Here is a 22557-nt window from a genome sequence, read left to right as displayed (position 1 = left end):
TCTATGGCAGTAGGAGTACATCAAGCTTCCAGACTGGACGCCTCCGGCAAGTCAGGGCACTCCGCCTCCTCCACCTCCTCCTCCTCCAGCGAGTGATCAGGGCACTCCACCTCCTCCCCCTCCTCCTCATCCTCCGGCGAGTGATCAGGGCACTCCGCCTCCTCCTCCTCCTCCTCCGGCGAGTGATTAGGGCACTCCGCCTCCTCCTCCTCCTCCACCTCCTCCGGCGAGTCAGGGCACTCTGCCTCCTCCTCCTCCTCCTCATTCGGCGAGTGATCAGTGCACTCGTTCTCCTCCTTCTCCTCCTTCTATCAAGCAGAAGAGATACACCGCTGCTCCGGCGGCTCGAAGTGATGCAAGGTTAGCAAAACGAAGAAGTGGGAAAACAATTCCCCAACTCGGCCAACACGAGAAGATATCGTGCCCCCCGCTCAAGGTGTCGAGAGATATCGTCGCTAATCCTCCGGGATGGTGCCCGGTACCAATCCTGGTGATTACTTGGGGGATGATGTAAATACATGCACGGGAAGCCTCTCGTCAAACCTGGTCATCCTCCTCTAGCACCGATGATGCACAAATTTCATGAGTGGTACATGAATACCTGCATCGAGTATGGGAAAGACACTATCTAGATGGAAGTAAAACTAGAGCACGAATTCATTGGAGCTCCAGTGATGCCTGTTGAATTTGTGTAGTTATTTCAGTTATACAATCAACTGGCCCTAGACAAACAACTCGTGACTTCCTACTATTTGTAAGTATTACTTCTATAGTTAAGTCTCTAGCTCGGCTCATTCATTGCATGTATATATATAATTGTCCTCATTATATATATTATGCAGATTGAAGATCTTCGAATTAAAAAAAGCAGGAATCTTCGATGTGGGTTCATTAGCCCAGATGCCGTAAATGAATGGTTGGCACGATACTCAACCAAAGAGACCTAGAAGAACTTGCTAAAGTTGTTCCTTATACATCAAAACAAAAGGGAAATACTCTTTCCTTACAACTTCAAGTGAGTGTTGTTATCTTCTCTGTATACTCAGTTTCGCTTACTCGAGGTTAAGTAATGTATTTGATCAGTTATATATGTGTGCGCAGTTACCACTATATTCTACTATCCATTAAGCTTGACGGGGCAAAAGGAACTGCCTTAGACTCGAGACGTAAAGATCCCGAGTATTATACGGACATGACTGCAATGCTCAAGAAGTAAGTTCAGTCAATACCGGGAGCATATCGGCATGCAACTTTCGTTAATTTCCTGATATCAAGTAATCATTTTCTTTGTCTCGCAGGGTTTGGAAGAAGTTCACCAAAAAGACTCCCGGTCTAAACAAAGAGTTGCAATTTACGCACCCCAAAGTAAGTAGTACTAGCTAGTTCCGCGTATCTCTAATTGATTCAATTTTTCATCAATATATCATTACCATGCTTGCTTACCACTTTGATTGAACTCTATTCTCGTAAACTGCTTGTACCAGGAAAGTGGGACTGAATTATGTGCAGATTACGTATGCGAGCTCATTCGCCTCTCGACCTCTGAGCGGGGGCTTATCTGAGAAACAATATCAAATACGTAAATAATATTCACAATTTTATTTTTTATATTACCATCAATTGTGTTGAGTTTTATTCATATATATGCATGTATTGACCCCCTTCTTTAAATTAGATCTCGCAGATGCGGGATGAACTCCTAACACATGATCGCATACGAGCAATTCACGAGGAATTCGCGGGATTCTTTCTTGACCACGTCATACCTAAAGATGGAGAATACTATGTGAGTTATTTGTGATTAGATCTTAGGTAGATGATGTTAGGGATTGTAAAAGATGTTATATTGTAAAAGATGTTAGGGATTGTAAAAGATGTTATATTGTAAAAGATGTTAGGGATTGTAAATGGTTTCCTTCATTTTCTTATTAGCTAGCGTTAAGTTCTTTCTATATGTACAGTAGCTAGCGTCGACCAAGCACGGAGAAAGAGAGGACACTTCTCTCTATTAGCTAGCTATCAGAATACGAAACCACTAAATTAAACCATCAAAAACCCCAAACCCCCCCCCCCCAATTAAAAAAAATCCAGCTCCGTCCAGATGCTGACGCGTGGATGCCATTTGATCTCGGTTGGTGTGACCAACCGGAACTAAAGTTCCTCCTGCCTGGGCTCCCCGCAGCGGCCACTTGGAGCTCCTTTGGGCCTGGTTCGTAAGCCAACCGGGACTAAAGATTTGGGCCTTTAGTATGGACCCTTTAGTCCCGGTTTCAGAACCGGGGCTAATGGGCATCTGGAACCGGGACAAATGGGTCATTTTCTACTAGTGAATACTACAAAAAATATCTAATTGTGGTGTAAAATGGTTAGGAAAAGTGGCATGTTATTGATGAATCGACGCTGGAATATGGCTCACATGACAAGTGCAGTACGGTAGGTTTGTCCTTGTCTTGTTTTGACACCTTTGTTTGTACTTTTTTGTAGTTTTTTAATTTCGTTTTTAGTTTTTTGTTATTGTATGTTTCTCGTCAATTCCCTACTGTTTTGCCACTAGTTTTCAGGGGGTTCTCACCACTTGTTATCTGTTTCTCCACAGAAATTCGAAGTACTTTGGTATTCCATAACAATTTTTGCATTAGATAATACGCAACATATGATTGAGCAAAAAATGCATGAGAAGAAAAGAATGCAAGACATAGGCATTTCCAGCTGCAAACAAAGTATGTATAGCCGGTGCTATGATTCTCATATGCATCCTTCTCGGCCTACGTTGGTAGGTGCTTAAATACATATGCTCGTATATTCACATATGATTGGAACGAGAAGTAAAATTGAGAAAGCAGAGCTGCCGACCAACCAATGTGAACTAACATAGCATGTATATCGGTTACTTCAACTTGCACTTTATGCCTTGCCGGACTCCTCGCAACCCGGTGGCCTGAAGGCGATGAAGCTGACGCACTGCACCTGCCGCAGGTTGTCAAAGCCGATGATGCGGACGTAGGCGTCAGGGTACTCCTTCTTGACCTCTTCCACCTCGTTGAGCACCTGTGTGGCGTCGGTGCACCCAAACATAGGCAGCTTCCACATTGTCCAGTATCGGCCGTCGTAATATCCAGGGGAGCTGTTGTGCTCACGGAAGACGAAGCCAACCTTGCTGAACTCGAGGCAGGGCACCCACTTGGAGCGGATCAGGTAGTCGACCTGCTTCAGGAGGGCCTCCGTGGAGAGGGGTGGCAAGTAAGACAGGGTCTCGAACTTCTTGATGCCCTCAATGGGCCACACCTGAATGATTGGAATGAACACAACTGATCAACACTTAGTGCCTAAAGAAAGACATAGCCATAAGGCAAAAATTACTCCTTATGGTATGTCCGCAAGCAAGAAAGCTCCAGGGCAGCTCTTGCTTATGGGTAGTGTACGGGAATTAAAATAGTACTCCCTCCGTCTCAAAATAAATGTCACTGACTTAGTATAAAATTTGTACTAGTTTAGTTATTGATTTACGACATTTATTTTGAGACGAAGGGATCTAGTACCCATTGCAAAAAAAAAAAAATCTGTTCACAAAGTTTATGAGTTAAGTATTCTTACACTTGTGAACGTGCTTCTACATACATTGTGGTGCACTATCTTGGTTTAGTTTTGGCCTGGTATATGGGTTACACATGCTAAGGATAGCTTTGGCTATGTGCAGTGGAAATACCCGATAAATTAACCAATTGTCCCGACAAGAACATTCATGTTAGCTTAGTGTTTGTCATCCTTTAGAAAAGAAAATCAAAAAGGAGGATAACACCGGCGGCATCTGCATCAAGCAATGCAGATTATCATTTTTATTATGTTTATTCAGTAAATCTAACAAAATAAATACAAAGACCAATTCAAAGCCACCATCCAAACAAACAAAGTCGCTACATTTATAAATATATGATTGTGCGAAGATGCACCTTGACCATACCATCCTTGGCAAAAATAATAATTGGTTTCCATACCTGCATGCATCTGATCCTTCCGCCATTGCTGACGCTGCTGAGGCCGGCGCTGCCGGAGCGGCGGCTGACGGGGAGGCCCGCGGTGGACTTGAGCCCCTGGAAGGGGGCGACGGTGGTGGCTGAAGAAGCCATCACGGCTGGGGCCATGGTGGTACGTAAATTGCTAGGTCGGGAGCCGATAGCTAGCTTGGCAGGCTACACTTGACTTGAGGCCCCCTCATGCCGCCCCAGTATATATCACCGTATGCGCAGCGCCGCTCCTTTCCAACAAGATTGCGAAGGGGTGGTCGTCGTTTGCTTGTTGAAGGATGTCTTATCCCTCTGGATCAGCGGAAGAGGGGTGGCCCTCCAATGCATTGCGTCTGAATGCTGCTGCATGGGCAAATATATCCATCGTTAGATTACCACCTGCGCCTCTCTCCTCATCTACCGTAGTTTTTCATCTAAGCCACCCACTAGTTTTTATTTATTTTATTTCCAGAAAGTTACTGCTCCCGAAAATTACCCCTTAAATATTTGCATTGAGGTAATTGCACCAGTGGTGCTTGAACTTGCCATCCATGTCCACTTTCGTGTCTGAACTTAGAAAAAAACGTCGAACTGATTCAAATACTTGGCACTCTTTGTTCAAATATGGTTTCAACAACGTTCAGATGCGTATATGTTGATGTCTAGGTATGCCAGCACGGTGTGAGGCTCACTTACAATGATGGGAAAGGCTCACTTGCAAAGTATACTCTGTATGACAATCAGGTCCCACCTGTCAAGGCACAACAGAAAAAAAAAGTAGGTGTGGTTGTAAAGGCTCCCATTAATTTTGATTTATTCTGTTTGTAGCCACATGAATCACTACGCACTATCTGATGATGTGCCCATCCACCTGGCTCCTAATACATGGATACACATGCGGTTAAACACCGAGTTACACATAATGGTCGCACTCTGATAGTATAGGGGGTCATAATAGTCTGATGTCTATGAGGTCAGCTACTAATGGTAGGCTCATCAGCACTGAACAAACTACAATCCATGGGAATCGTAAAGCAAGATGATCACCTACCAAACACAGTTGACGTGAAAAATCACTCGGACGATACCAACACACCCGGGCGGGTCAAGTACACCAGGTCATTTGGACGGAGTTCATCAGTGTTAAAATACACGAATTACTCGGAGGCATGATGTAGAACAAGCGGAGAATGCACATGAGCCTCATGGACTTTAATAGAACTAGTATTACTACCTTTATTGCTTCAGTTACCTTTTGTAGTCGATCTAATAATTAGACATCTTTCAGTTACCTTTTTTACTCGATTTAATAATTAGACATATTTAAACCCTTGTAATGGCAATTGTCATGGGACATAGTGCACTCTATATAAGCGGCTCCCTACTTTTGTAACAGGGGTTCGCATCATTTGTAATCACCAAAACACAAAGAGAAAGAAAAGCTCCCACCGCGGGTCATTAGCTCTTCCGAGAGGGGTCTGAACTGATAAAACCTCCTTATCTCACACTGGCACCCTGCTAGATCTAGCTCCATCCCTACCCCTCTCTCTTAGTGTCGAAATCATCCCACGACAGTATCCTCATTGGGAAGTATTGCAACCCTACTTTATATTCGACAAGATAGTAGTGGGAGAATATTTGTAAAGTAGTTGAGGCATCAGTCCCAGCCACAGATTTAAAATTTGATATGTAAAATTCATTAGTGGAGATTGCAATTGATTAGTTTGAGTTTTTGTAGGTAGCAAGAATCATAAATGAAAGCATCAACCACCTGCTAGTTTGCAAGTAACTGTTGGAAATATGCCCTAGAGGCAATAATAAAATGGTTATTATTATATTTCTTTGTTCATGATAAACGTTTATTATCCATGCTAGAATTGTATTGATTGGAAACTCAAATACTTGTGTGGATACGTAGACAACACACTGTCCCAGGTGAGCATCTAAAGGTTTCCTGGCCATAGACATGAGTTGTCATTTAATAACGGGATGACATCATTAGGAGAATAATGTGATGGACAATACCGAAACTATGAACGTAGTGTTGGGGAACATTTCATGGGAAACAAAAAATTCCCTACACTCACCAAGATCAATATATGCAGACTATCATCTACGAGAGGGGGAGTGCATCTACATACCCTTGTAGATCGCTAAGCGGAAGTGTATATAACGCGGTTGTTATAGTCGAACGTCTTTGTGATCCAATCACAATCCGTCCCGAGATCCAATCACGATTCGTCCCACGATCCCATCATGATCCGTTCGACAATCCCATCACGATCCATTTAGATCTAGTGCCAAACGAACGGCACCTCCGCGTTCAGCACACATACAGCTCGATGACGATCTCCGGCTCCTTGATCCTGGAAGCGAGAGGGTGGAGAGGTAGATGAGTTCTCCGTCAGCACGACGGCATGGTGGCGGTGTTGGTGGAGCTGCTCCGACAAGGCTTCGCCAAGCAATACCGGAACCAATCTAGAGGAGAAAACTGATATGTGGGAGAGACAGGGCTGCGTCGTGGCCTTGGTGTGTTGGAGCCCTCTCTCTCCCCATCTATATATATAGGGGGAAGGGGAGAGGGGCTCCGCCCTAGGGATTCAACCCTAGGGGGCGGCGGCCAAAGGAGGGAGGGGCAGCGGCCAAAGGAGGAAGGGGCATCTGCCCTAGGGGTGGCTTGCCCCCCCCCCCCCCCCCCAAGTTAGGGTGGCGCGCCCCTATAGGGTTGGCCCTCCACCAGCCCAGCCACATGGGCCTTAGGCGGGGATGTGCACCAAGTCCAGCAGGGGCTGGTGTGCATCCCTCACAGCCCGTGTGGACCCTCCGGGCTGGTGGACCCCCGGAAACCTTCCGGCACCCCCGGTACGCCATCGATGACGCTCGAACTTTCTCTAGTGACCAACACAGAACTTCCCATGTATCAATCTTTACATCCGGACCATTCAAGAGCTCCTGGTGACGTCCGGGATCTCATCCGGGACTCCGAACAACCTTCGGTCACCAACATACATAACTCAACTATACTAAAACGTCGCCAAACTTTAAGTGTGCAGGTCCTGCATGTTCAAGAACTATGCACACATGACCTGAGACACTCGCTGGTAAATAACCAATAGCGGGACATGGATGCCCATATTGGCTCCTACATATTGTACAAAGATCCTTATCGGTCGAACCACGATGTCAAGGATTCAATCAATCTCGTATATTGTTCCCTTTGTCCATCGGTATGTTACTTTCCCGAGATTCGATCGTCGGTATCTCCATACCTAGTTCAATCTCGTTATCGGCAAGTGTCTTTACTCATTCCGTAATACAAGATGCCGTGACTAACTCTTTAGTCACATTACTTGCAAGCTCATTGTGATTTTTCATTACCGAGTAGGCTCTAGAGATACCTCTTCGTCATACGGAGTGACAAATCAAAGTCTCAATTCATGCCAACCCAACATACACCTTCAGAGATACCATTAGAGCACTTTTATAGTCACCCAATTACGTTGTTACGTTTGATACACACAAGGCATTCCTCCGGTGCCTGATAGTTGCATGATCTCATGGTCATAGAAACAGATAGTTGACATGCAGAAAACAGTAGCAATAAACTAACACGATCGTATGTTAAGTTTATAGTTTGTATCTTGTCCATCACATCATTCTCCTAATGATGTGATCCTCTTATCAAATGATAACTCGTGTCTATGGTCAGGAATCCTTGACCATCTTCGATCAACGAGCTAGTACTTAAAGGCTCATTAGGGACAGTGTGTTGTCTACGTATCCACACATGTATTTGAGCTTCCAATCAATACAATTCTAGCATGGATAATAAACGATTATCATGAACAAGGAAATATAATAATAAGAAATTTAGTATATTGCCTCTAGGGCATATTTCCAACACGTACCATATGATCGCATCAGTTTATTGCTATTATTTTTTGCATGTCAAGTATTTGTTCCTATGACCAGGAGATCATGCAACTCAATGAAACTGGAGGAATACCTTGTGTGTATGAAACGTCGCAACATAACTGGGTGACTATAAAGATGCTCTACTGGTATCTCCGAGGGTGTTTGTTGGGTTGGCATGGATCAAGACAAGGATTTGTCACTCCATCTGATGGAGAGGTATCTCGGGGCCCACTCGGTAATACAACATCACAACAAGCTTGCAAGCAATGTGACTAAAGAGTTAGCCACATGATCTTGTATTACGGAACGAGTAAAGAGACTTGCCGGTAACGAGATTGAACTAGGTATGCAGATACCGACAATCAATCCTGGGCAAGTAACATACCGATGGACAAAGGGAATAGCATACGGGATTATCTAAATCCTTGATATAGAAGTTCAATCAATAAAGATCTTCGTAAAATATGTAGAAACCAATATGGGCATCCAGGTCTCACTATTGGTTACTGACCAGAGAGTGTCTCGGTCATGTCTACATAGTTCTCGAACCCGCAGGGTCTTGCTACCTCTTGAGTTTGCGTTGGTTTTTCCCTTGAAGAGGAAAGGGTGATGCAGCACAGTAGCAGTAAGTATTTCCCTCAGTTTGAGAACCAAGGTATCAATCCAGTAGGAGTATCAAGGAAAGTCTCCAAAGTACCTGCGCAAAAACAGCAAACTTGCACCCAACGCTACAAAGGGGTTGTCAATACCTTCAAGATTGATTGCAAGGTGAGATCTGAAGGCGGAAAGTGCAACAAAGTAAAAGTGTAAGGCTGAAAATATGATGTGAAGTAGACCCGGGGGCCATAGTGTTCACTAGAGGCTTCTCCAATGATAGCAAATATTACGGTGGGTGAACGAATTACTGTCAAGCAATTGATTTAACCGCGCAAAGTCATGATGATATCTAAGGCAATGATCATGCATATAGGCATCACGTTCGAGACAAGTAGACCGATACTTTCTGCATCTACTACTATTACTCCACACATCGACCGCTATCCAGCATGCATCTAGTGTACTAAGTTCATGAAAAGCGGAATAACGCCTTAAGCAAGATGACATGATGTAGAGGGATAAATTCATGCAATAGATATAAACCCCATCTTTACCCTTGATGGCAACAACACGATACGTGCCTCGCTACCCCTTCTGTCGCTGGGTGAGGTCACCGCACGGTATGAACTCAAAACCAAGCACTTCTCCCATTGCAAGAATTATAGATCAAGTTGGTTAAACGAAACCCACAACTCGAAGAGAATTACAAGGATAAGAAATCATGCATATAAGAGATCAGAGGAGACTGATATGTCTCCAAAGTATCTATAATTTTTGATGGTTTCATGCTATTATCTTGTCAAACTTTGGATGTTTTGTATGCCTTTTATATCTTTTTTGGGACTTACTTATTAACTCAGTGCCAAGTGCGTGTTCCTGTTTTTTCCATGTTTTTGACCCTTTTCACAGGAGGATTTTAAACGGAGTCCAAACGGAACGAAACTCCAAAAAGATTTTTTCCGAAACAGAAGAAGTTCGGGAAGCTTGAGAACCAAGGCAGGGGGTCTCCAGGTACCCCCACAAGCCCCCTAGCCGCGGCCAGGGGGCCCGTACCTCCCAGGCTTGTTGGCTCCCTGGGCCTCCCATGCCCTTGGTCTTTCGCCTATATATTCCCATAAATTCTAAAAAAATCAAGAGACCATCGAAAGTACTTTTTCGCCGCCGCAAGCTTCTGTCTCCGCAAGATCCCATCTGGGGCACTTTCTGGTGCCCTGCCGGAGGGGGATTCGGATACGGAGGGCTTCTTCATCAACACCATGACCTCTCCGATGATGCGTGAGTAGTTCACCATAGACCTACGGGTCCATAGCTAGTAGCTAGATGGCTTCTTCTCTCTCTTGGATCTTCAATACAAAGTTCTCCATGGTCTTCATGAAGATCTATCCCATGTAATCTTCTTTTGCGGTGTGTTTGTCGAGATCTGATGAATTGTGGATTTATGATCAGATTATCTATGAATCTTATTTGAGTTTCTTCTCATCTCTTATATGCATGATTTCATATCCTTGTAATTCTCTTCGAGTTGTGGGTTTTGTTTGGCCAAATAGATCTATGATTCTTGCAATGGGAGAAGTGCTTGGTTTTCGGTTCATACCGAGCGGTGACCTCACAAAGTGACAGACGGGGTAGCAAGGCACGCATCGTGTTCTTGCCATCAAGGGTAAAAAGATGGGGTTTTCATCATTGGTTTGAGTTTATCCCTCTACATCATGTCATCTTGCTTAAGGCGTTACTTTGTTCGTCATGAACTCAATACACTAGATACATGCTGGATAACGGTCGATGTGTGGAGTAATAGTAGTAGATGCAGAAACTATCGGTCTACTTGTCTCGGACGTGATGCCTATATGTATGATCATTGCCTTGTCATGACTTTGCTCGGTTCTATCAATTGCTCGACAGTAATTTGTTCACCCATCGTACTATTTTCTATTTTGAGAGAAGCCTCTAGTGAACACTATGGCCCCCGGGTCTACTCCACACCATAATTTCAACCTTACTCTTTTACTTCGTTGCACTTTCCGCCTTCAGATCTCACTTTGCAATCAATCTTGAAGGGATTGACAACCCCTTTATAGCGTTGGGTGCAAGCTCGTCTGTGTTTGCGCATGTACTCTGGACTTGACGAGATTCTCCTACTGGATTGATACCTTGGTTCTCAAACTGAGGGAAATACTTACTGCTCCTGTGCTGCACCACCTTTTCTCTTCAAGGGAAAAACCAACGCAAGCCCAACCTCCGTCAACGTGTCAATCTCTGGCACTGTTGTCTGTTGCCGCAGCAGAAGAATTTCTGGCGCTGTTGCCGGAGAGGATCAAGTCAAGAACTCATCCAAGTAAGTGTCACAAACTCATATCCTGCATTTACTTTATTGCCTCTCGTTTTGCTCTCCCCCACTTCTGCAAAAACAAAATAATTACAAAAATATTTTCCTTTTTTGTTTGCCTTTTTCGTTCGCCCTTCTCTCTCGCTTGCTTTCTGTTCGCTTGTGTGCCATGTGCCTTCCATATGCTTGCATCTTCGCTTGCAGAAAATCTAGATATATGGATCCTCATCCACTTGGTAATCTCTTTAAGAGATCCAATTATGTTGATCCAATTGCTAGTGAGTTGAGTGCACTTGACTATCTTTATGGAGTTTTGCTTGAGATGCGTGAATCTGAAAATTGTGAGGAAGAAATTTATGAAGTGATTCACGAGGGCTCCTTGGATGAAAAGCATGATTGCAATGGTTTCACTATAAATTCTATTAGTGACAATCATGCTAAAAATATGCAAAACCCTAAGCTTGGGGATGCTAGTTTTGCTATGTCCACTACTTGTTGCAATGATCATGAGTGGGGAGATGATTTTTCTTATGATCTTGAAAATTTGTTTAGGCCTCATGATGAATATGATATTTGCAATATTATTGAAAGTGGGTTTGGAGAAGTCATGCCTTTAGTTGATGATAATCTCACTATTTTTGAAGAGCGTCAACTTTGCATGCATGTGGATCATGAAAAGAATATCCTATGTGATAGTTACATTGTTGAATTCGAATATGATCCCGCATGTAATTGCTATGAGAGAGTAAAATATTGTGGTAGAAACTTTCATGTTACCAAATTACCTGTCGTTTTGTTGAGATTGCTATTGTCTCTTTCTTCTTCCTTGCATTTGGTAACTATTTGTTGTCTTGCCAATTTTTTCTCCTATAAAATTCCTATGCATAGGAAGTATGTTAGACTTAGATGTGATTTATCCTTATGCCTAGCTAAGGGCGTTAAACAATAGCGCTTGTTGGGAGGCAACCCAATGAATTTATCTTTTTCTTTCTGTTTTGTTGCGTCCACACCATCATATATCTGTTATGATTGTGTCTTTTGTGTTTATTTTTGTGTTTGATCCAAGCAAAACCTTTATGACTAGTCTCGGTGATGGTTGTTTGATCCTGCTGGAAAAAAGATAGAAACTTTTCGCTCACGAGATGATTTTTCATTTTTATTCAGAAAAAGATTATGAGTTGATTCTTTTTTCTGCTGGTTGATATTCCTTTTTCCCAGGCAGTCGTAAGTTTTCAGAATTTTGGAGGTACCAGAAGTATACGAAGTATACAGATTGCTACAGACTGGTCTGTTTTTGACAGATTCTGTTTTTGTTGAGTTGGTTGCTTGTTTTGATGAAACTATGGATAGTATTGGGGGTACTAGCCATGGAAAAGTGAGAATAAAGTACCCCAAAACCAATATAAATAGAAATCAAGATTGCTACAGTACCTAAAGGGGTGGTAGTTTGTTTTCTTGTGCTAATGATATCATGAGTTTCTGTTTAAGTTTTGTGTTGTGAAGTTTTCAAGTTTTGGGTGATGTTCACATGGACAAAGAGATAAGGAGTGGAAAGAGCTCAAGCTTGGGGATGCCCAAGGCATCCCAAGCCAAATTCAAGGATACCAAAAAGCCTAAGCTTGGGGATGCCCCGGGAAGGCATCCCCTCTTTCGTCTTCAATCCATCGGTAACATTACTTGCAGCTATATTTTTATTCACCACATGATATGTGTTTTGCTTGGAGCATCTTGTATCGTAGGAGTGTTTTCTTTTTGTTGTGTCACAATGATCCTTGCTGGACACCTTTTTGATAGAGAGAGACATGCACTCATCATGATTTTGCTAGAATGCTCATCGTGCTTCACTTATATCTTTTGAGCTAGATAATTTTTCTCTGTGTGCTTCACTTAGATATTTTAGAGCACGTCGGCGCGTGACTTGGTAATTGGCTTATGCTATGAAAGTAGTCCCAAAGGTGATAGGTACCCAAAGGGGATACAAAAATCTACATCTTCATGTGCATTGAGTAGAAACAGAATTCTTGATTCCTCTCAATTAGTTTTGAGACGTGGATTTGGTAATATTAAGAGTTATGTTAGTAGGGTGTTGTGAATCTAGAAATACTTGTGTTGAAGTTAGTGATTCCCATAGCATGCACGTATGGTGAACCGCTATGTTAGGAAGTCGGAGCATAATTGATCTATTGATTGTCATCCTTTGTGTTGAGGTCGGGATCGCGCGATGGTTAACACCTACCAACCCTTCCCCTAGGAGTATGCGTTTAGCACTTTGTTTCGATTAATAATAAAAACTTTCGCAACAAGTATGTGAGTTCTTCATGACTAATGTGAGTCCATGGTATAGATGCACTTTCACCATCCACCATTGCTAGCCTCTCTAGTGTCGCGCATTTTTTGCCGGTACACAAACCCACCATATGCCTTCCTCAAACAGCCACCATACCTACCTACTATGGCATTTTCATAGCCATTCCAAGATATATTGCCATGCAACTCCCACCGTTCCGTCTCATGACTTGTGCCGTCACTCTCATATTGCCATTTCATGATCATAATATAGCTAGCGAGATGTTTAAACGTCATACGCCAAGCTAGATCGTTGCACATCCCGGTACACTGCCGAAGGCATTTACTTTAGAGTCATCATCGTTCTGAGCTTTGAGCTGTGAGTAAATAAAAGTGTGATGATCATCATTATTAGAGCATTGCCCCATGTTAGGAAATAAAAAAAAGGCCAAAGATCCCAAATAAAAAAAGGGGAGAAAAAGAGTCCCAAGTGCCCAAATAAAAATTAAAAAAAGAGAGAAAAAGAGAGAAGGGACAATGCTACTATCTTTTTCCACACTTGTGCTTCATAATAGCACCATGTTCTTCATGATTAAAAGCCTCTCGCTTCGTCACCACCATATACTAGTGGGAATCTTTATTATATAACTTGGCTTATATATTCCAATGATGGGCTTCCTCAAAATTGCCCTACGTCTTCGAGAGCAAGCAAGTTGGATGCACACCCACTAGTTCTCCTTTTGAGCTTTCACATACTTATTGCTCTAGTGCATCCTTTGTATGGAAATCCCTACTCATTCACATTGATATCTATTAATGGGCATCTCCATAGCCCTTTGATACGCCGAGTCAATGTGACCATCTCCTCCTTTTTCTCTCACAACCACCACCACACTCTATTCCACCTATAGTACAATATCCATGGCTCACGCTGATGTATTGCGTGATAGTTATAAAAAGTTTGAGAAAGTAAAGAGTGCGAAAACAATTACTTGGCCAATACCGGGGTTGTGCATGATTTACATTAGTTGTGTGAGGATTATGGAGCATAGCCAGACTATATGATTTTGTAGGGTGACTTTCTTTGGCCTTGTTATTTTGAAAGTTCATGGTTACCTTGATAGTTTGCTTGAAGTATTATTGTTTTCATGTCAATAGCAAACTATTGTTTTGAATCTTACGGATCTGAACATTCATGTCACATGAAAGAAGTTGCAAAGGACAACTATGCTAGGTAGCATTCCACATCAAAAATTCAGTCTTTATCACTTCCCTACTCGAGGACGAGCAGGAGTTAAGCTTGGGGATGCTTGATACATCTCCAACGTATCTATAATTTTTGATGGTTTCATGCTATTATCTTGTCAAAATTTGGATGTTTTGTATGCCTTTTGTATCTTTTTTGGGACTAACTTATTAACTCAGTGCCAAGTGCTAGTTCCTGTTTTGTCCATGTTTTTGACCCTTTTCAGAGGACGATTTTAAACGGAGTCCAAATGGAACGAAACTTCCAAAAAGATTTTTTCCGAAACAGAAGAAGATCCGGAAGCTTGAGAACCAAGGCAGGGGATCTCCAGGGACCCCATAAGCCGCCTAGCCGCGACCAGGGGGGCCGCGCCTCCGAGGCTTGTGGGCTCCCTGGGCCTCCCCTGCACTAGGTCTTTCGCCTATATATTCCCATAAATTCCAGAAAAAAATCAAGAGATCACCGAAAGTACTTTTCCGCCGCCGCAAGCTTCTTTCTCCGCAAGATCCCATTTGGGGCACGTTCTGGTGCCCTGCCGGAGGGGGGATTCGGATACGGAGGGCTTCTTCATCAACACCATGACCTCTCTAATGATGCAGGAGTAGTTCACCATAGACCTACGGGTCCATAGCTAGTAGCTAGATGGCTTCTTCTCTCTCTTAGATATTCAATACAAAGTTCTCCATGATCTTCATGGAGATCTATCCAATGTAATATTCTTTTGCGGTGTGTTTGTCGAGATTCGATGAATTGTGGATTTATGATCATATTATCTATGAATCTTATTTGAGTTTCTTCTGATCTCTTATATGCATGATTTCATATCCTTGTAATTCTCTTCGAGTTGTGGGTTTTGTTTGGCCAACTAGATCTATGATTCTTGCAATGGGAGATGTGCTTGGTTTTGGGTTCATACCGTGCGGTGACCTCACCCAGTGACAGAAGGGGTAGCGAGTTACGCATCGTGTTGTTGCCATCAAGGGTAAAAAGATGGGGTTTCATCATTGGTTTGAGTTTATCCCTCTACATCAGGTCATCTTGCTTAAGGCGTTACTCTGTTCGTCCTGAACTCAATACACAAGATTCATGCTGGATAGCGGTCGATGTGTGGAGTAATAGTAGTAGATGCAGAAAGTATCGGTCTACTTGTCTCGGACGTGATGCCTATATGTAGGATCATTGCCTTAGATATCGTCATGACTTTGCGCAGTTCTATCAATTGCTCGACAGTAATTTGTTCATCCACCATAATATTTGCTATTTTGAGAGAAGCCTCTAGTGAACACTATGGCCCCCGGGTCTACTCCACACCATATTTTTAGCCTTACTCTTTTACTTCGTTGCACTTTCCGCCTTCAGATCTCACTTTGCAATCAATCTTGAAGGGATGGACAACCCCTTTATAGCGTTGGGTGCAAGCTCGTTTGTGTTTGCGCAGGTACTCTGGACTTGACGAGATTCTCATACTGGATTGATACCTTGGTTCTCAAACTGAGGGAAATACTTACTGCTCCTGTGCTGCACCACCCTTTCCTCTTCAAGGGAAAAACCAACGCAAGCCCAGCCTCCTTCGACGTGTCAATCTCTGGCACTCTTGTCTGTTGCCGCAGCAGAGACTCAAATAACATTCATAGATAATCTGATCATAAATCCACAATTCATCGGATCTCGACAAACACACCGCAAAAGAAGATTACATCGGATAGAACTCCATGAAGATCATGGAGAACTTTGTATTGAAGATCCAAGAGAGAGAAGAAGCCATCTAGCTACTAGCTAAGGACCGGAAGGTCTATGGTGAACTACTCACGCATCATCGGAGAGGCAATGGTTTTCATGAAGAAGCCCTCAGTGTGCGAATCCCCCTCCGGCAGGGCACCAGAACGTTCCCCAGATGGGATCTTGCGGAGAGAGAAGCTTGCGGCGGTGGAAAAGTATTTTCGTGGCTCTCTTTCGTGTTTTCAGATTTTTATGGAATTTATAGGCGGAAGAACTAGGGCAGGGGAACCACAGGGGGCCCACAAGCCTGCTAGGCCCGCCCTCCCCCTAGGTCGGTCCTAGGTGGCTTGTGACCTCCTCCGAGGTCCCCTTCCCTGGTTCTCAAGTCTCCTGCGTGTCTTCTGTTATGGAAAAAATCATTCCGCAGGTTTTATTCCGTTTGGACTCCGTTTAATAGTCTCCTCTCAAAAAGGTCAAAAACACGGAAAAAACAGGAACTGGCACTTGGCACTGAGTTAATAGGTTAGTCCCAAGAAGATATAAAATAGCATATTCATGCATACAAAACATCCAATGTTGACAAGATAATAGCATGGAACCATAAAAAAATATTGATACGTTGGAGACATATCAAGCATCCCCAAGCTTAACTCCTGCTCGTCCTCGAGTAGGGAAGTGATAAAGACCGAATTTTTGATGTGGAATGCTACCTAACATACTTGTCCTTTGTAACTTCTTTCATGTGACATGAATGTTCAGATCCATGAGATTCAAAACAATAGTTTTCTATTGACATGAAAACAATAATACTTCAAGCAAACTAGCAAGGTAATCATGAACTTTCGAAATAACAAGGCTAAAGAAAGTTATCCCTACAAAATCATATAGTCTGGCTATGCTCCATCATCCCCACATAATGAATTTAAATCATGCACAACCCCGGAATTGGCCAAGTAATTGTTTTCGCACTCTTACTTTCTCAAACTTTTTCTACTCTCACGCAATACATTAGCATGAGCCATGGATATAGCACTATAGGTGGAATAGAGTGTAGTGGAGGTTGTGAGGCAAAAAGGAAGAGATGGTCACATCAACTCGGCGTATCAAAGGGCTATGGAGATGCCCATCAATAGATATCAATGTGAATGAGTAGGGATTACCATGCAACGGATGCACGAGACCTATAAGTATGTGAAAGCTCAAAAGAAGAACTAGTGGGTGTGCATCCAACTTGCTTGCTCATGAAGACCTAGGGCAATTTTGAGGAAGCCCATCATTGGAATATACAAGCCAAGTTATATAACGAAAATTCCCACTAGTATATGGAAGTGTCAAACCAAGAGACTCTCTATCATGAAGAACATGGTGCTATTTGGAAGCACAAGTGTTGAAAAAGATAGTAGCATTGTCCCTTCTCTCTTTTTTCTCTCATTTTTTTTGTTTGGGCACTTTGGCCTCTTTTTTTCTCATTTTTTTTGTGGGCATCTTTGGCCTCTTTTTTTTATTTCGTCACATGGGACAATTCTCTAATAATGACGATCATCACACTTTTATTTACTCACAACTCAATACCTAGAACAATGATGACTCTATAGGAAATGCCTCCGGAAGTGTACTGGGATGTGCAACGATCTAGCTTAGTGTATGACGTTGAAACATCTCGCTAGCTATCTTACGATCATGCAATGGCAATATGAAAGTGACGACACATGTCATGAGACGGAACGGTGGGAGTTGCATGGCAATATATCTCGGAATGGCTATGAAAATGCCATAATAGGTAGGTATGGTGGCTGTTTTGAGGAGGGTATATGGTGGGTTTGTGCACCGGCGAAAATTGCACGGCACTATAGAGGCTAGCAATGGTGGAACGTGAAAGTGCATCTATACCATGGACTCACATTAGTCATGTAGAACTCATATACTTATTGCGAAAGTTTTTATTAGTAATCGAAACAAAGTGCTAAATGCATAATCCTAGGGGAAGGGTTGGTAGGTGTTTAACCATCGTGCGATCCCAACCGCAACACAAAGGATGACAATCAATAAATCAATTATGCTCCGACTTTCTAACATAGCGGTTCACCATACGTGCATGCTACGGGAATCACTAACTGCAACACAAGTATTTCTAGATTCACAACACCCTACTAACACAACTTTAATATTACCATATCCATGTCTCAAAACTAATTGAGATGAATCAAACTTCTCTTCACTAATCAATGCACAAGAATATGCAAGTTTTTATTACATCCTCTTTGGATGCCTACCATCTTTAGGACTACTTTCATAGCACAAGCTAACTACCAAGTTACTCAAAGAGAGCACTCTCAAAAAGATATAAGTGAAGATCGAGAGTTCTTATTTCTCCAAAATATGACACCGCTGTGCTCTAAAAAGATCTAAGTGAAGCACTAGAGCAAATTTATCTAGCTCAAAAAGATATAAGTAAAGCACATGCGAGGTAAATTGCCTAACTCAAAAGATATAAGCGAAGCTCAAAGAGTATTCTAGCAAAATTACGATGAGTGCATGTCTCTCTCGAAAGGTGTGGAGCAAGGATGATTGTCACACAACAAAAAGAAAAGAATCCTATAATACACGATGCTCCAAGCAAAACACATATCATGTGGTGAATAAAAATATAGCTCCAAGTAACGTTACCGATGTATTGAAGACGAAAGAGGGAATGCCTTCCCGGGGCATCCCCAAGCTTAGGCTTTTTGGTGTCCTTGAATTTGGCTTGGGATGCCTTGGGCATCCCCAAGCTTGAGCTCTTTCCACTCTTTATCCCATTGTCCACGAGAACATCACCCAAAACTTGAAAACTTCACAACACAAAACTTAAACATAAACTCGTGATATCATTAGCACAAGAAAACAAACTACCAAATCTTTAGGTACTCTAGCAAACCTGATTTCTATTTATATTGGTGTTAGATTACTGTATTCTCACTTTTCCATAGCTAGTACCCCCCGATACTATCCATAGTTTCATCAAAATAAGCAATCAACACAACACAAACATAATTTGTCAAAAACAGACCAATCTGTAGCAATCTGTATACTTCATATACTTATGTTATCTCAAAACTTCTGTAAAATTATGACAATTAGGGAAATTGGCATATCAACCAGCAGAAAAATGAATCAACTCAAAAGCTCTTTCTGGATAGGAATTAAAAATAATTTCGTGAGCGCAAAGTTTCTCTCTTTTCCAGCAAGATCAAACAACATCACCAAAACCAGTCATAAAGGTTTTACTTGGCTCAAACACAAAAAGAAACAAAAAAAACACAATCATAACAAAATTATGACGGTGTGGACACAAAAAAAAAACAGAAAGAAAAAAAGCAAAGATAAATACATTGGGTTGCCTCCCAACAAGCGCTATTGTTTAACGCCCTTAGCTAGGCATTGATAATTCAATGATGCTCACACAAAACACAAGAATTGAAGCACAACGAGAGCATCATAAAGCATGTGAAAATAACATCTAAGTCTAACATACTTCCTATGCATAGGCATTTTATAGGAAAATAAATTGTCAAGACAACCAATAGTTACCATATGCAAGGAAGAAGAAAGAGACAATATCAATCTCAACAAAACAAGAGGTGATTTAGTGGTATGAAAATTTCTACCACCATATTTTCCTCTCTCACAATAATTACATGTGGGATCATATTCAAATTCAACAATATAGCTATCACATAGGATATTCTTTTCATGATCCACATACATGCAAAGTTGACGCTCATCAAAAATAGTGGGATTATCATCAACTAAAGTCATGACTTCTCCAAACCCACCTTCAATATTATTGCAAATATCATATTCATCATGAGGCTTAAACAAATTTTTTAAGATCATAAGAAAAATCATTACCCCAATCTTGATCATTGCAACAAGTAGTGGACAAAGCAAAACTAGAATCCCCAACTTTAGGGTTTTGCATATTTTTAGCATGATTGTCATGAATAGAATTTATAATGAAACCATTGCAATCATGCTTTTCATTAAAGGAGCCCTCATGAATCACTTCACAAATTTCTTCATCACGGTTTTCAAATTCACACATCTCAAGAAAACTCCATAGAGAAAGTCAAGTGCACTCAATTCACTAGCAAATGGTTCAACATAATTGGATCTCTTAAAGAGATTAGCAAGTGAATGAAGATCCATATCAATAGATTTTCAGCAAGCGAAGATGCAAGCATATTGAAGGCACATTGCACACAAGCAAAGGAAAGGCAAACGAAAAAGGCAAATATTTTTGTAATTTTTGTTTTTCAGAAGTGGGGGAGAGGAAAACGAGAGGCAAAAGGAAAAAAAAGGTAAATGCAAGAGATGAGTTTGTGACAGTTACTTGGATAAGCTTCACTTAGAATAGTCCCCGGTGCCAGAAATTGACACGTTGGAGGAAGACTATTCTTGACTTGATACTCCCCGGCAACGGCGCCAGAAATTGGCACGTTGACGGGAGACTATTCTTGAGTTGATCCTCCCTGGCAACGGCGCCAGAAATTCTTCTTGCTACCTCTTGAGCTTGCGTTGGTTTTTCCCTTGAAGAGGAAAGGGTGATGCAGCACAGTAGCGGTAAGTATTTCCCTCAGTTTGAGAACCGAGGTATCAATCAAGTAGGAGTATCAAGGCAAGTCTCCAAAGTACCTGCGCAAAAACAGCAAACTTGCACCCAACGCTACAAAGGGGTTGTCAATCCCTTCACGATTGATTGCAAGGTGAGAACTGAAGGCGTAAAGTGCAACAAAGTAAAAGTGTAAGGCTGAAAATATGATGTGATGTAGACCCGGGGGCCATAGTGTTCACTAGAGGCTTCTCTCATGATAGCAAATATTACAGTGGGTGAACGAATTACTGTCGAGCAATTGATAGAACCGCGCAAAGTAATGACGATATCTAAGGCAATGATCATACATATAGGCATCACGTCTGATGGGGTTATAGTCCCAGTGTAGGGTCATAGGCCTGCCCTATAGGTCCTACCCCAGGACTACCCTTCATAAGGGACAAGGCCCTTAGTTAGTTTCGACTGAATTAAGGACTTCCCATCATCCGGTCGGTGACGATCCCTCCATCATCCAGTCGGAGACGTGCATTCGGAGGGTATCAAGCTTACCGACTGGATTCCACTCTGTATATCGTAACCCCCCTGGAGGAGAATGGTCATACATTTTCATGTACCTTTATTAGCATTTAGGGCATACGTTACCTGTAACGTAGGCATTTATTCGCCACTACTCCACCCCTGTGCATCGAACCGTTATGGAGGGCAGCACACTCTATATAAGCCGCCCTTCCGTACTGGTGCAGGGGTTGGCAATTCACTGTAATCCATATTCCACTCGACATCAAGCTCCCAAGAGCACTGAGACGTAGGGCTTTTACCTCCACCGTAGAGGGGCCTGAACTCATACAACCTCGCCATAGCTAAGACTCCGCCCATCCTTTCGTACCCTATACATCTACTGTCAGACTTATACCCACGACAGTTGGCGCCCACCGTGGGGCAGGCGTCTATGCGACTTCCGGTGAGTTTGCGACTACATCCTTTCGGCATGTCGTCCGGTGGAGATTCGTGCATGGGTTGTGAGATCCTCTTCGGCGCACTCTCCTTCATTGTCGACGATTCGGCATGGCTTCGGGATGCACCTCTCGACGTCGAGGCGCTCCCCAGTCGCGGGGCTACGCACTTCTGTGCCGGCGCCCACGGCATCCTTCTTCTCCCGCAGTCGGCTCGGGTGTCGATCTTCGCCCCCGTCACGCACCGCAACAAGCGGTCTCGCCGTCCGCGGCTCCAGCGTTGGGTGCAACACGCCCAGGCGCGCCAGAACGCGTCTACACACGTGGCGGTCCTCAAATCGGTTGTAGTTGCGCCGCCGTCCCAGCGCTCGGACTCAGTTCTGACTTAGTTGCATTCCGAGTACTTGGATCGCGGGCCTGCAGCCGAAGTGCACATGGCCAACTCCCATGAAAGTCCCCGCCAAACCGGCCGGAACGAGCACGAGGTCGGCGAAATATCTGGCGCTCGCCGTCAGCCCCGCCGTTCTGCCAGTCGGCGCACTCGTCAAAGCAACGTGGAGGTGTTCCGCACACCCGTCCTCAACCTGGACGCCGCCTCCAAGATAGCCGACTCCCTCCAGCCGACTGATTCAGAGGCTCGCAGAGGGATCGAGCAGATTCGTGCCCTGTTGCACACGGCGCAGCAGCAGAATTCGGCGGTCTCCCAGTCGCACAACAGAATCCACAACAGTTCTGTTCACGCGAACATGCATCGGTCAGTATTCAGCCCCGGTTCTCATCAACGACACAGGGGAGGCAGCTGTTCCATGAGTCCCGAAGATCGTCGCCGTTCACGCACCCCTCCATGGGGTGGGCCCTACGGGCCCCGACATCTTGATGATCGGCGTTCGGTCGGTCACACTTATGATCCAAGGCCC

At 43.2% G+C, this 22557-nt stretch overlaps 1 protein-coding gene across 1 annotated transcript; it reads right to left on the bottom strand.

The window, feature by feature from the left end:
* Positions 1 to 2702: 2702 nt before the first annotated feature.
* On the bottom strand, positions 2703 to 4218 carry LOC123424520 (ribulose bisphosphate carboxylase small subunit, chloroplastic 2). The gene is made up of 2 exons (XM_045108148.1): positions 3996 to 4218; positions 2703 to 3285 (listed from the first exon to the last, which is right to left on the bottom strand). Exons 1-2 carry the CDS (start codon positions 4140 to 4142, stop codon positions 2905 to 2907), a joined length of 528 nt encoding a protein of 175 aa, XP_044964083.1. The 5' UTR covers positions 4143 to 4218; the 3' UTR covers positions 2703 to 2904.
* Between the last annotated feature and the right edge of the window lie 18339 nt (positions 4219 to 22557).

This window comes from Hordeum vulgare, chromosome 2H (assembly GCF_904849725.1).
Source record: "Hordeum vulgare subsp. vulgare chromosome 2H, MorexV3_pseudomolecules_assembly, whole genome shotgun sequence".
NCBI lineage: Eukaryota > Viridiplantae > Streptophyta > Magnoliopsida > Poales > Poaceae > Hordeum > Hordeum vulgare.
The sequence above is the reverse complement of the archived record's forward strand: the minus strand, read 5'-3'. Positions and strand labels throughout refer to the sequence as shown.

Bases quoted from the DNA above. Each gene is read 5' to 3' on its own strand.
- LOC123424520 (XM_045108148.1), bottom strand. From the start codon at position 4,142: ATGGCCCCAGCCGTGATGGCTTCTTCAGCCACCACCGTCGCCCCCTTC. The intron at 3,286-3,995 runs GTATGGAAACCA...CCAATCATTCAG, and splicing joins GAAGGATCAGATGCATGCAG to GTGTGGCCCATTGAGGGCAT.